The 12,964-nt window shown below is 42.3% G+C and overlaps 2 protein-coding genes across 6 annotated transcripts in view; one reads left to right on the top strand and one right to left on the bottom strand.

Moving 5' to 3' along the window:
* LOC114589664 (uncharacterized) overlaps window positions 1–12,964 on the top strand; it is a 999,511-nt gene that overhangs the window by 896,944 nt on the left and 89,603 nt on the right. The gene's annotated exons all lie outside the window — the stretch shown is intronic.
* LOC114595241 (uncharacterized) overlaps window positions 1–12,964 on the bottom strand; it is a 48,795-nt gene that overhangs the window by 14,044 nt on the left and 21,787 nt on the right. Inside the window, exon 3 of one of the 2 annotated variants that reach the window (XM_077927920.1) lies at window positions 2,757–4,286. The exons of the other annotated variant lie outside the window; for it this stretch is intronic. Within the exon in view, the coding sequence (XP_077784046.1) occupies window positions 2,757–4,286 (1,530 nt within the window). The remainder of the gene's footprint in view (window positions 1–2,756; window positions 4,287–12,964) is intronic. 2 annotated transcript variants of the gene reach the window in all.

The raw sequence follows: 12,964 nt of genomic DNA, 5'->3' as shown, positions 1-12,964 counted from the left end.
ACAATTGGATTTTAAACAACTACCCGTGAGCAGAACGGAAAATTGGATCTTTAAATACCTTAATTTGGCACCAAAACGGGAAGGTCTTAAACAGGAAGTCCACCTTCCCCTTTTGTAAATAGATTGAAGCAAAGACGTTACAAGCTAAAGTCTTTGAAAGCTTTTGGCAAAGGATTAAATTTCCATCGGTTAAAATTGCAAAAACCCCCTTGGAGGCAGGAGAAGAGGGGGGAAATTTTGGACTTAGCGAGCCTGCAGGAGAGAGTGAAAAATCAAATTACCACTGCTCTGAACCTGGAAAAGGGCTGCCAGAAAGAGTGAAGTTTTGGGAGAGTTCATTGACTGCGAACAGGACGTATTTGACAGCTAGCTAAACAAAAGAAAGATACTGTTTCTGTTGTCCTCTTCTGTGTTTAAAAAGGAGGAAAAGTAACTGAAAATTGAAACTATCTTTATGGCTTGAGTTGTGTTTGAAAAGACTGATACAAGTGGAGACTGTTTCCCTCTAGAGGGAGCTTTTGAAACTGTTACAGGAGTGTAACTGGGGAATCGCCAGCTGTGAGATAAGAAATTGTGAGAACCAGAGATTGACCTTGGACCATTCAAAATGTTGATAGGAGAAGCCATAGTGACGGCATTATGTAAGATAAGCTGTTCGCTGGAACAGCTTCATAAGAAGACAGACGACATGTCTTTTAAAATTGACAACTTGGAACAAAAAGTGACTAATTTGAGACAAAAAGTGAGCACCAATACAGAAACAATTCAGGACTTGGTACAGGAATCTACTTTGGCAGGACAAGTTGTGGAGAAGGAGAAAGCTGTTGTTGAACCTAAAGTGATACAAGCGGGATCCTCAGTCTTACAGAAGCAAATTGAGGACTACAAGTGGAGGCCTTTTATGATTGAATCTAGAAAAAGTCAGATTTTGAGGATCAGAACTCGGCTTGGACTGAAGAAGGAAAGTTGGAAGGATCCCTCTATGCAGGGATTAATTGACTTCTGGGAGTTTGAAGTTCTGGGGGCCTTTGGATTTGGAGGAATTTTGAAACATGTCTTGAAACACTTTATGGACCTTAGCTTCAACTATGGAAATTTGGCTGACCTGTCCAGAAGGAATAAAAGTATTGTTAGGTTGGAGTCTTCCCGAGATCTGCTCGTTAGCATTAAAGAATATGAAGAAGACCTGCAGAAGGGACGTGGAAAAGAGTTAAGAGCCTCGGACATAAGATCTCCAGGTTGATGGACTATATGGAATTGACGGAAAGGACTGGCAGAATCCGAAACCAGGAAGAGGAGATGGTGGAAGAAGATTGGAAAATTTAAAGTTTATATATAAAAATACTGTAAAATTAATGAGTGATAGAAAAATGGTGGAATGAAACTTTATGGCCTTAGCAGAAATGTTATAAGGAGATAAGCATATATAAGTATTTTAGTTTTAATGGAAAATAAGGTTAAAAAACATGTTAAGATATTTAGAATATGATAGAAAATAGAGAAAGATGGAAAGGATTTGCTGAAACAATTAATAGAAGTGGAATACCAAAAGGGAGGTGTGAGGAGGTCGAGGAAACAAGGGAATGAAAGATAGAATATGGAAAAGGTGTGAAGTATGTTTTTAAACTGTTTTTGTTTTGTTTTATTAAGGGTTAGGGTTGGGGATAGGGTTTTGTTTTGTTTAGTTTAATGTGTTTAGGCTGTGTTTTGCACAGTATTGTGGTTTTTTTCTCTTTTTTTCTTTTCTTTTTTTCTCTCTTGTCTTCTTTTCTTTTCTTTTCCTTTTTTGTAATTTTTAAAAGTAATAAATATCATTTTTTTAAAAATGGAAACATTCTCCCAGAATGTAGGTGAAAGGCCAAACTCCACAGATAGCCTCTCAGAAATGGCGGGCCAGCCTTTGAGTATTCAAGAGCGGGGGGGGGGGACACAAAAAAGGACGTGATTTGTCACAGAGTACGAAGAGAAGTTTCCTCCCACTTTGTATTTGTAGGATGAAACGTGACACTGAGAACTTAGTTGGTTCTCTCTAGTTCTCTGGCTTTACATGTTTTTGAGAAAGCCATGCTTTCATCCTGTATGTTTATAGTGTGAAATCTTCAGATGTAGGGTACATAAATTTTAAAGATGAAAATAAATAAGGATAATGACAAGTTGGAACACGTGCAAAGGAAGGCTATTTATGTCTTTATGTGGTGCTGAATTGAATAAAATATTGGTGGGAGGGGCCAGGTAAGGCCCGCCTAGCACAATCAATCACATGATGCATGAATGCAATTGGAATGTCGATGCCTACCAACTGGGGGGGTGGCCCCCTCAAATATATTATTGGGGCGCAAAGACCCCTTGGCCTCGAAGAGTTGGCTCCTAATCCCTACAGCCACAGGTCTAAGGACAAACATAAAAGCACAATATAAAAACACAATACACATCTGCAACCCCCCCTCCCCACCACGTTTTAAAAGGACATTACATGTCAATCAGCCAAAGGCCTGGTTTAAAAGGTGCTGACTTGCCTGTCTCCTAAAGCTGTATAATGGTTTTTCCAACCTTTGTATGGATTCTCTGATGGGAAGTGAGATTGGAGTTACTATTGAAGCTTTTTCCACATTCCACACACTGATAGGGTTTCTCCCCTGTATGAATTATTTGATGGGAAGTGAGATGGGAGCTCTGACTGAACCTCTTTCCACATTCCACACACTGATAGGGTTTCACTCTTGTATGAATTTTATGATGACAAGTGAGAGAGGAGCTCTGACTGAAGCTCTTTCCACATTCCATGCACTGATAGGGTTTCTCCCCTGTATGAATTCTCTGATGGTAAGTGAGATTGGAGCTCTGACTGAAGCTCTTTCCACATTCCATGCACTGATAGGGTTTCTCTCTTGTATGAATTTTATGATGAGAAGTGAGAGAGGAGCTCCGACTGAAGCTCTTTCCACATTCCATGCACTGATAGGGTTTCTCCCCTGTATGAATTCTCTGATGGTAAGTGAGATTGGAGCTCTGACTGAAGCTCTTTCCACATTCCATGCACTGATAGGGTTTCCCCCCTGTATGAATTCTTTGATGCAAAGTGAGAGAGGAGCTATAAGTGAAGCTCTTTCCACATTCCACACACTGATAGGGCTTCTCCCCTGTATGGATTCTTTGATGGGAAGTGAGAGAGTAGCTCCGACTAAAGCTCTTTCCACATTCCACACACTGATAGGGTTTCTCCCCTCTATGAATTCTCTGATGGGAAGTGAGATTGGAGTTATTATTGAAGCTTTTTCCACATTCCACACACTGATAGGGTTTCTCCCCTGTATGAATTATTTGATGGGAAGTGAGATGGGAGCTCTGACTGAACCTCTTTCCACATTCCACGCACTGATAGGGTTTCCCCCCTGTATGAATTCTTTGATGCAAAGTGAGAGAGGAGCTATAAGTGAAGCTCTTTCCACATTCCACACACTGATAGGGCTTCTCCCCTGTATGGATTCTTTGATGGGAAGTGAGAGAGTAGCTCCGACTAAAGCTCTTTCCACATTCCACACACTGATAGGGTTTCTCCCCTCTATGAATTCTCTGATGGGAAGTGAGATCAGAGCTCTGACTGAAGCTCTTTCCACATTCCACACACTGATAGGGTTTCTCTCTTGTATGAATTTTATGATGAGAAGTGAGAGAGGAGCTCTGACTGAAGCTCTTTCCACATTCCATGCACTGATAGGGTTTCTCTCTTGTATGAATTTTATGATGAGAAGTGAGAGAGGAGCTCCGACTGAAGCTCTTTCCACATTCCATGCACTGATAGGGTTTCTCCCCTGTATGAATTCTCTGATGGTAAGTGAGATGGGAGCTCTGACTGAAGCTCTTTCCACATTCCACACACTGATAGGGTTTCTCCCCTGTATGAATTCTTTGATGGGAAGTGAGATTTGATCTCTTACTGAAGCTCTTTCCGCATTCCACACACTGATAGGGTTCCTCCCCTGTATGAATTCTTTGATGGGAAGTAAGAGAGGAGCTTTGACTGAAGCTCTTTTCAGATTCCATGCACTGATAGGGTTTCTCCCCCATATGAATTCTTGGATGGGAAGTGAGAGAGGAACTCCTACTGAAGCTCTTTCCACATTCCATGCACTGATAGGGTTTCTTTCCGATGAGATTTTGTTGATGGGAAGTGGAATGGGAGCTCTGACTGCAGCTCTCACCACACTCCATATTTTTACGTGGCTTCTCCTCTCTGGGGATTTTGTTGTGGTCACCCTTGTTCTCGATTTCCAATTCATCACAATCTGCAGTGGAGACAAAAAGGGATTAGAGCCTCAGGAACAAATGAAGAAGAACTGAAGGGAGTTGGGTGAATGTTCATTACCTTTGTTGTTTGTCATTAACCAAAGTATTTATTATTAGATTCTGATGGGTTGTTGAATGTTGCTTTATTTAATATACAGTAGTGGTAAAATTCTCGAAGACACAAACATGAGTCTGACCAAACTGCGGGAGGCAGTGGAAGACAGGAGTGCCTGGCGTGCTCTGGTCCATGGGGTCACGAAGAGTCGGACACGACTAAACGACTAAACAACAACAGTGGTAAAATTGTGGAAGCCTTCTGGGGGAAGGTGTATTTCAGAGGTTTGATGGCTCATAACACCGGCTCATAACAACAGCACTTCTTTTGGAGTAATATCGTGAAATTATTTATCAATGGAAAGAGAATTTAATCAAGAATGTAATGCACCAAAGTTTGTTCAATTGTGTGAACTCAATCAAAAGTTATAGCAAAAGGAAGCACAACTTGCTTAGGATGACTTTTGTCACTGTTACAGGTAGGTAGCCATGTTGATCTGCTTTAGTCGAAACAAAATAAAAAAATTCTTTCCAGTAGCACCTTAGAGAGCAACTAAGTTTGTTATTGGTATGAGCTGGTATCTGAAGAAGTGTGCATGCACACAAAAGCTCATACCAAGAACAAACTTTGGTATGAACAAAATATGTGAGCAAAAGGTGTGGGACGAATTTGTGTCATCAAAGGGAATGTAAGGACTTCCGGGTTAGCGCCATCGGTAATGGCGGAATTCCTCTGACTAAGAGGAATTTGCTCCATGGGAACAGGGTCTGGCCACCCCGGCGAAGGCGGGGACCCTCCCAAAATCACAGGCGAGTGAAGCCTGTGAACGTGGGATTCGGCGGGCACCTTTTGCGCCTCCCCTACTCGCAGGGAAACCCGATTTTGGGGCTCCGGAGCGAAGTGGGGTGAGCAGCGCGGTGCTGTGAATCGATTGCTTCTTCCACGGAGCGAAGCCACACAGCAGTTGCCGGAGAAGCGCTGACTTTTTCCTGTGAACAATCAGACTCTAAAAGTAACTACCCGTGAATAAAGCAATTTGGAAACTTCTAAAGGGAAAAAATAAGACTCAATTCGGTACTCTAGTGGGAAGGCATAAACAGGAAGTCCGCCTTCCGCTTTTTGTAATTAGATCAAAGCAAAGAGGCTGCAAGCTAAAGTCTTGGAAAGCCGATCGGAAAGGTTTAATTCTTCAACATCAAAAAATAGTAAATCCCCCCCTTGGAAGCAGGAGAAGAGGGGGGGGGGGGAGCTTTGGACTTTATTTACCTGCAAGAGAAAGGGAAGGAAGCTAAAATTCCACCGCTCAGAATCTGGGAACTGGCTGCCAACAGGACAATACGACTGCTGTACTTTGAAATGTGCACTGATGGCGAATAGATCACTCGTTGACAGCTAGCTCAGTAAGAGAGATACATTGTTTTTAATTATCTCACTCTGATCTTTAAAAGGAGGAAAAATAACTGAAAATTGAAACTAATTTTCCTGTTTGAGCTGTGTTTTGAAAAACGCTATTTTGGATCAATATAAGTACAGATTGTAACTGTTTCCCCCTAGAGGAAGCTTCTGAAACTGTTACAAAAGCTGGTTCAGGGGAATTTTCCACTTGTAAGAAAAATCTCTGTGACTGTGGGACTGAACTTGGACTTTTTAAGTGCTATGGCAGATGGGAAAGAAAAAGTAGATTTGTCATTCCCAGACAAAACATTAAGATCTGGGAAGTCCTTGCGAAGAGCGTCAACATCTGGTCCTTCTGTTCCACCTGCAGCCGTACTGACACAATCTAAACCAAGAGGAATGTCATCAGAAGAAGCTTTAGTGATTGCATTAGGTAAGATAAATGAATCTTTGGAGCAGCTCAATAAGAAGGCAGATGCAACAAATGTGAAAGTGGATGCTACAAATGCGAAGGTGGATGCTGGAAATATTAAAATTGATTTAAATACAGAAAGTATAAATAACTTTTATATGCCTGTTGTCTTTGTCCATGGAGTTTTCTTGGCAGGGATACTGGAGTGGCTTGCCAGTTCCTCCTCCAGGTGGATCACGTTTGGTCAAAACTCTCCACTATGACCTGTTCATCTTGGGTGCCCTGCTCGGCATAGTTCATAGCTTCTCTGAGTTCTTCAAGCCCCTTTGCCACGGCAAGGCAGTGATAACTTGGGACAAAAGGTGAATGCTAACATAGAAACTATTCAGAAACTGATACAGGAATCTACTTCGATCCGACAGACTGCAGAGGAAGCCAGGGAAAAAGTTGCTGCCGTGGAAATTAAGGTAACACAATTGGAAACACAGAGAGTCCCAGATCTGCAGAGGCAACTTGAGGACCACAAGTTGATGCTTTCTATGTTTGAGCTTAAGGAAAAATAGTCAAATTTGAGGATCAGAGCTGTACCTGAATTGGAGAAGGATAGTTTGATAGACTTTCTCATGCAGGAATTTGCAGAGTTTTGGGATTTGGATTTGGAACAAGAAGAATTTAAAATTGTGAGTGCCTTTAGACTTGGAAGAGGAGGGAAGAAGAATAGAGTAAGAGACTGTTTGATTACTCTCCGATCTAAAGAACAGAGAGATAAAATTTTGGGTAGGCACTATCAGAAGACCAAGGTCTTCTTGGTAATACAGCAGTCAAGAGTGGAAATATTCAAAGATATCCCGAAACATCTTTTGGACCTTAGGTCCAATTATGGAGATCTGGTTGTCCTGCTGAGAAAGAACAGAATCATTTTCAGGTGGGAATTTCCCCAAGGCCTATCCTTTAGTTTTAAAGGAAGGAAAATAAAAATAAGATCAGTTGAGGACAAAGAAAAGTTTCTGAGTAATTACGAAGAAGACCTGCAGAAGGAACTTGGAAAAGAGCCAGGAGTGGACAGAAGACCACCAGAGAATCAGAGAAAGTACTGGACGGAAGATCACCAATACTGGACATAGCAACACTACACTTTGGACTGGACAGCCCAGGGAATGAGGAGATTTCACCCCTCCCATATCCAAGAATCTCCTGATGATCTCCTGATGATCTCTGCTGACTCTCCAGAGAGGAGGAGGTGTGTTCTGCTATCTACTTATTCTGCCCCAGCACCACATCAAAGTGTGTGTGAGTCAGTCAGTCAGTCAGTGTATCGGAGAGAGAGAGTGTTAGAGATCGTGTCTAGAGATAAGGTTGCTGCTAAGAGCAGCTGCAGACACTCAGTGCGGTTCAGCATTTCTTTATGCAAATACTCATTTAGCTCTGTATATAGTTTGTATAGTTGTAGATAGAATAAAGAAGATATTCTACAGAGCTGCTCTCCGAGTTGTTTATACTCTGCTAGACTCTGCTATACTCTGCTGTGCGACGACTGTCTTCTTGTTGGAGTGAATCCGGTGCTCACAACTCTAAGCTGTGAGTCCACAGCACTTTGACCTGTTCCTGTGCAAAAGGTGGTCTCTGGAAGTGCTACCCAGCTCGCCTAGCCCAGTCGGGACTGAAGTAGATGAGTCCAGTTAGTGGCACTGGCTCAAGGGCGATGCTGACATCGGTTATGGGCCCAGTCGTCTGACCGGTCGTTGTTCCAGTCATACCAGTCGTCCCAGTCGTCCTAGTCGCCAGAGGTTTCTGTTGCTGATTGCTGGACGGCGGAACGGAGGCTGCATGCTGGACTGATTTGTGGGGCCTAGAAGCAGAACTGTTTTGGAGCAGAGTGTTCAAGCTGCCGCTGTTGCTGTTGCTGCTGCTTGATTTATGGAGGTATGTTGCTGACTGCCAAAGAAAGAAGATAGTATCCCTGTTTGCATGTTAATTACGCTCTGAGTGGGGGAGAGAGTGGCTGAAGGAGTCCAAGGCTTTATCTGTGTTGCACGAGGGAAGTGTCTTGCTCTAAGTAATAGCAGACATGGCCTGTGCACATTCTGGCAAGATGGCTCTGTCCTTTCCTCTCCTCATGCCTGAAACCTATGCTGTCTGGCAGGTCAAGATGAAAGTGCTTTTACAGAGGGAAAAGCTATTTCACACTATAGAAGATGACCCTCCCGAGAAGGATGATGATGATTGGGCTGAGTGGCATGCTATAGATATGAGAGCCCGAGGGACAATTGTTTTGAGTGTTTCAGACCACTTGCTGGTGAACTTAGAGGGTCAAGAGACTGCACGAGCTGTTTGGCATAAGTTGAGAGATATGCATTTGAGGCAGAATGCTGGTTCCAGTGTGATTTTCTTCAAGAAGCTGTGCAGGCTGCAGTTGGAGAAAGGTGGTGATTTGCCTAGCCATCTATCTCAGTTAAAGCGTCTCAGACAGGACCTTGTTCAGCGAGACCTGGCTATTTCAGAGGCTGTGTTTGCAATGTTGATGATAAATAGTCTAGACGATTCTTACGATGGAGTAGCTGCCCAGATTTCCACGATGCCTTCAGACCGGCTAACGGAAGATTATGTGTCTAGCGTGCTCTTGGATGAGTGGGATCGCAGACAGGCTGTTAGAGAAAGCCAGGACTGTGCTGTTAAAAATGTGCTTGAAAATGTGCCTGAGTCTTCAGCAGGGGAAAGTGAAAGTGAAACTGCTGCTGTTAAAGCACTAAAGTTGAAGCGGTGCTTTTCGTGTGGAGCACAAGGCCATTTGAGTTTCCAGTGCAAGAAATCTTCAAAGAAGAAGGGAAGCTTCAGAGGCAGAGGGGGAGGAGGACGAAATCCCCAAGCACCTGCTACTTCAAAGGCTTTGATCTCTCGCTGTTCCAATCAACGTGGGCGGAGTTTCTTTGTGATCGACTCTGGCTGTTCAAACCACGTGGCCAAAGATAAAGATCTCTTTGTTCAGCTTGAGAAGCAAGAGAAAGAAATTCATCAAGCAGATGGGACAGTTCTCACTAGTTTGGCTAAGGGAACTGTGTTCTTAAAGAGCCTGAATGCTACAATTAAGAATATCCTGTATGCACCTGATATTCAGGACAATTTGTTGAGTGTTTCCCAGCTTGATCGTCAGGGGTTTAAGGTGGTGTTTGCTAAATCTCGCTGTGAAATTCGTCGAGATGGCAAGCTCATTCTGTATGCCAAGTGTGTTAATGGTTTGTACCAATTGCCTTTTGTTTCAGGTACAGGCACTGCAGAAGCAACTGTGAAAGAGTGTTGCAATTTGTCTGTTGATAAGAATGAGAAGTTGCATGACCAATGTATTCAGGGTGTACCACCAAAAGGATTTTCTAAAGAGTTTGCTAAAGCTGCGGTCACAAGCAACTCTGGTGTGGTCTTTGAACCAGTCAATTATAAGGAAGTTAAAAATCTGTCTGCAAAAGATGCAGAACCTTGGCTGAATGCCATGAGAGCTGAGTTGAGTTCCCTGAAACAGAACAATACTTGGGAATTGGTTCCAGCTGAACCAGGTATGAAGTGTGTAGACAGTAGGTGGGTCTACAAAGTAAAAACTGATCAGAGTGGAAAAGTAGTCAGATATAAAGCCAGACTAGTGGCGCGAGGTTTTTCTCAGACACCTGATCAGGATTACCATGAAACGTATTCTCCAACAGTAAGATTTGAAAGTGTTAGACTGTTGTTGAAGATAGCTGCCGAAGAGGGTATGACGATTTCCCATCATGATGTTAATACTGCATTTTTGTATGGTGTTCTAAATGAGAATATCTATATGTCACCCCCAGATGGTGTGCAGGTAAAAAAGGGAATGGTTTGCAAATTGAAAAAATCCCTGTATGGTTTGAAACAGAGTGCACGGTGCTGGCACACCAAGCTAACTGAAGTGCTGTTCTCCTTAGGTTTTGTGCAAGGAAAGGCTGATTCATGTGTTTTTGTTAAAGAGTCCAATCAGCATAAGCTTTATTGCATCTGTTTTGTAGATGACATATTTTTTGTGTGGAAGAATGAAAACATCTACAAAAGCACTTTGGCAAAGTTGCAAAAGCATTTTGATTTAAAAGACCTAGGAGAAGTTAGCAATTATCTCTCTCTTAAGATTGAGAGAAATGCTCAGGGTGATGTTTTGGTGCATCAGTCACGTAAGATCACTGATGTAATAGAGAAGTTGAACCTGACTGATGCAAATCCTGTGGATACCCCCATGGTCGCAGGTTACCAGCATGACGCAAATGCTGAGGTTTTTCCTGATGCAACACTTTTCAGAAGTGTGTTGGGTAAACTTAATTTCATAGCAAGATGCTCAAGGCCAGACATTGCAGTGAGTGTGAATTTAATCAGCAGGTATGCCAATCAACCCACAGTTCAGGATTGGAAAGCGCTAAAACGGATAGCAAGATATTTAAAAGGAACTATGGATTACAGATTGAGACTTACAAGTCAAAAGTCTGGAGGTCTCGGGATCCATGCTGACGCCAGTTTCGGAAGTGACACAATGGATGGCAAAAGCACATCAGGAGTGTGTTATTTGTACAATCAATGTCTTTTTGATTGGTGTTACAGAAAGCAGGCAACAGTAAGCTTAAGTTCCTGCGAGGCAGAGCTTAATGCTTTAACTCTTTCCCTGATGGATATAGAGTGGTTGCAGCAACTGTTTAATGACATAAAAGTGAAGGTCGCTTTTCCTGTTCAGGTTTATCAGGATAATAAAGCATGTATAACGTTGCTCCACTCAGAGGGATGTAAGCAAAGGACAAAATATCTGCTAATCAAGCTCCATCGAGCTAGAGAGTGTATTCAAAATGGTATTGTAAAAGTGTGTTTTATGCCGGGAAAAGAGATACCTGCAGATATGTTAACCAAGGTTGTAAGCAGAGAACAACTTTTGGAGTGTGTGTGTAAATTGCAGTTATGTTAAAGATTCTTGAATGGTCGGATGAAATGGGGGAGGATGAGGAGATTTCACCCCTCCCATATCCAAGAATCTCCTGATGATCTCCTGATGATCTCTGCTGACTCTCCAGAGAGGAGGAGGCGTGTTCTGCTATCTACTTATTCTGCCCCAGCACCACATCAAAGTGTGTGTGAGTCAGTCAGTCAGTCAGTCAGTCAGTCAGTGTATCGGAGAGAGAGAGAGTGTTAGAGATCGTGTCTAGAGATAAGGTTGCTGCTAAGAGCAGCTGCAGACACTCAGTGCGGTTCAGCATTTCTTTATGCAAATACTCATTTAGCTCTGTATATAGTTTGTATAGTTGTAGATAGAATAAAGAAGATATTCTACAGAGCTGCTCTCCGAGTTGTTTATACTCTGCTAGACTCTGCTATACTCTGCTGTGCGACGACTGTCTTCTTGTTGGAGTGAATCCGGTGCTCACAACTCTAAGCTGTGAGTCCACAGCACTTTGACCTGTTCCTGTGCAAAAGGTGGTCTCTGGAAGTGCTACCCAGCTCGCCTAGCCCAGTCGGGGCTGAAGTAGATGAGTCCAGTTAGTGGCACTGGCTCAAGGGCGATGCTGACAGGGAAAGTGATACCAACACCACCAACAGAACAAGAGCAAGAATTGGGTGCAGTAGGAGGAAAATCAAAGTAACTACATCATGGCACTGCAAGCATTAAGTTGGAATGTTAATGGACTGAACTCCCCGGAAAAGAGGCGAAAAGTCTTTCGTTTATTGAAAAAAGAACAATTGGACTTGATTTGTCTACAAGAAACACATGTGATAAGGCTACACAGGAAAGTATTGAGTAATAAATGATTGGGACTTGAATTTATCTCATCAGACAAAGTTAAAAAAAGAGGAGTAGTACTTTATGCAAAGGAGAGCCTATCACCGAAATTTCTATTTAAAGATGACCGAGGAAGATTTGTTGCAATTGAAATCCAATCACAAGGAGAGAAATTTCTGATAGTAGGTATCTATGCACCAAACGAAGGAAAATCGGAATTTTTAAAAAAGTTACATGAGACTTTGATGGACTATATGGATTATAATATGATTCTGATGGGGGACATGAATGGAGTAGTGTCTACAAATATGGACAAGGCACAGAGACAGGTAGTTACCAAGGATGGTAGACTACCAAAAACCTTTTTCGATATGACTGACAATATGGATTTGGTTGATATCTGGAGAATGAAGAACCCCTTGGGAAGAGAGGGAACTTTCTTCTCTGGGGCCAAAATGACATGGACAAGAATTGACCAAATTTGGGTAACTAGAGGGCTGGCTCCGAAGACTAGAAAGGTGGAAATTTGCCCTAAAACTTGCTCCGACCATAATGCTGTGAAGATGGAGATGAAACTAACACCAACTGGTTCCTTCAGATGGAGGATGAATGACACTTTGTTCAAGAACGAAGAAGTGACAAAGAAGGCCCAAAAAACTTTGAGAGATTATTTTGAGATAAATATGAACACCACTGTTGAAAAAAGAGTAATTTGGGACGCAAGCAAAGCGGTTATGAGAGGATTTTTGATACAACAGAATGCGATTAAGAAGAGAGTTCAAAATGAGAAAAAAGACAAGATTTTGGAGAAAATAAAGGAAGGAGAGAAGAAACTGAGAGTGAAACCAAAGTTGCAGGAGATCCTGAAAGAGATAAAGTTATATCAAGTACAATATATGAAAATGATGAACCAGGAAATAGAATGGAAAATTAAACAGATGAGACAAAAGACATTTGAATCAGCAAATAAATGCGGAAAACTGCTGGCTTGGCAAATAAAAAAAGACAAAAACTTAATACCATTACGAATCTGGAAGTGGAAGGAAAGAATATA

This window comes from Podarcis muralis, chromosome 4, assembly GCF_964188315.1.
Source record: "Podarcis muralis chromosome 4, rPodMur119.hap1.1, whole genome shotgun sequence".
Taxonomy (NCBI): Eukaryota; Metazoa; Chordata; class Lepidosauria; order Squamata; family Lacertidae; genus Podarcis; species Podarcis muralis.
The sequence above is the reverse complement of the archived record's forward strand: the minus strand, read 5'-3'. Positions and strand labels throughout refer to the sequence as shown.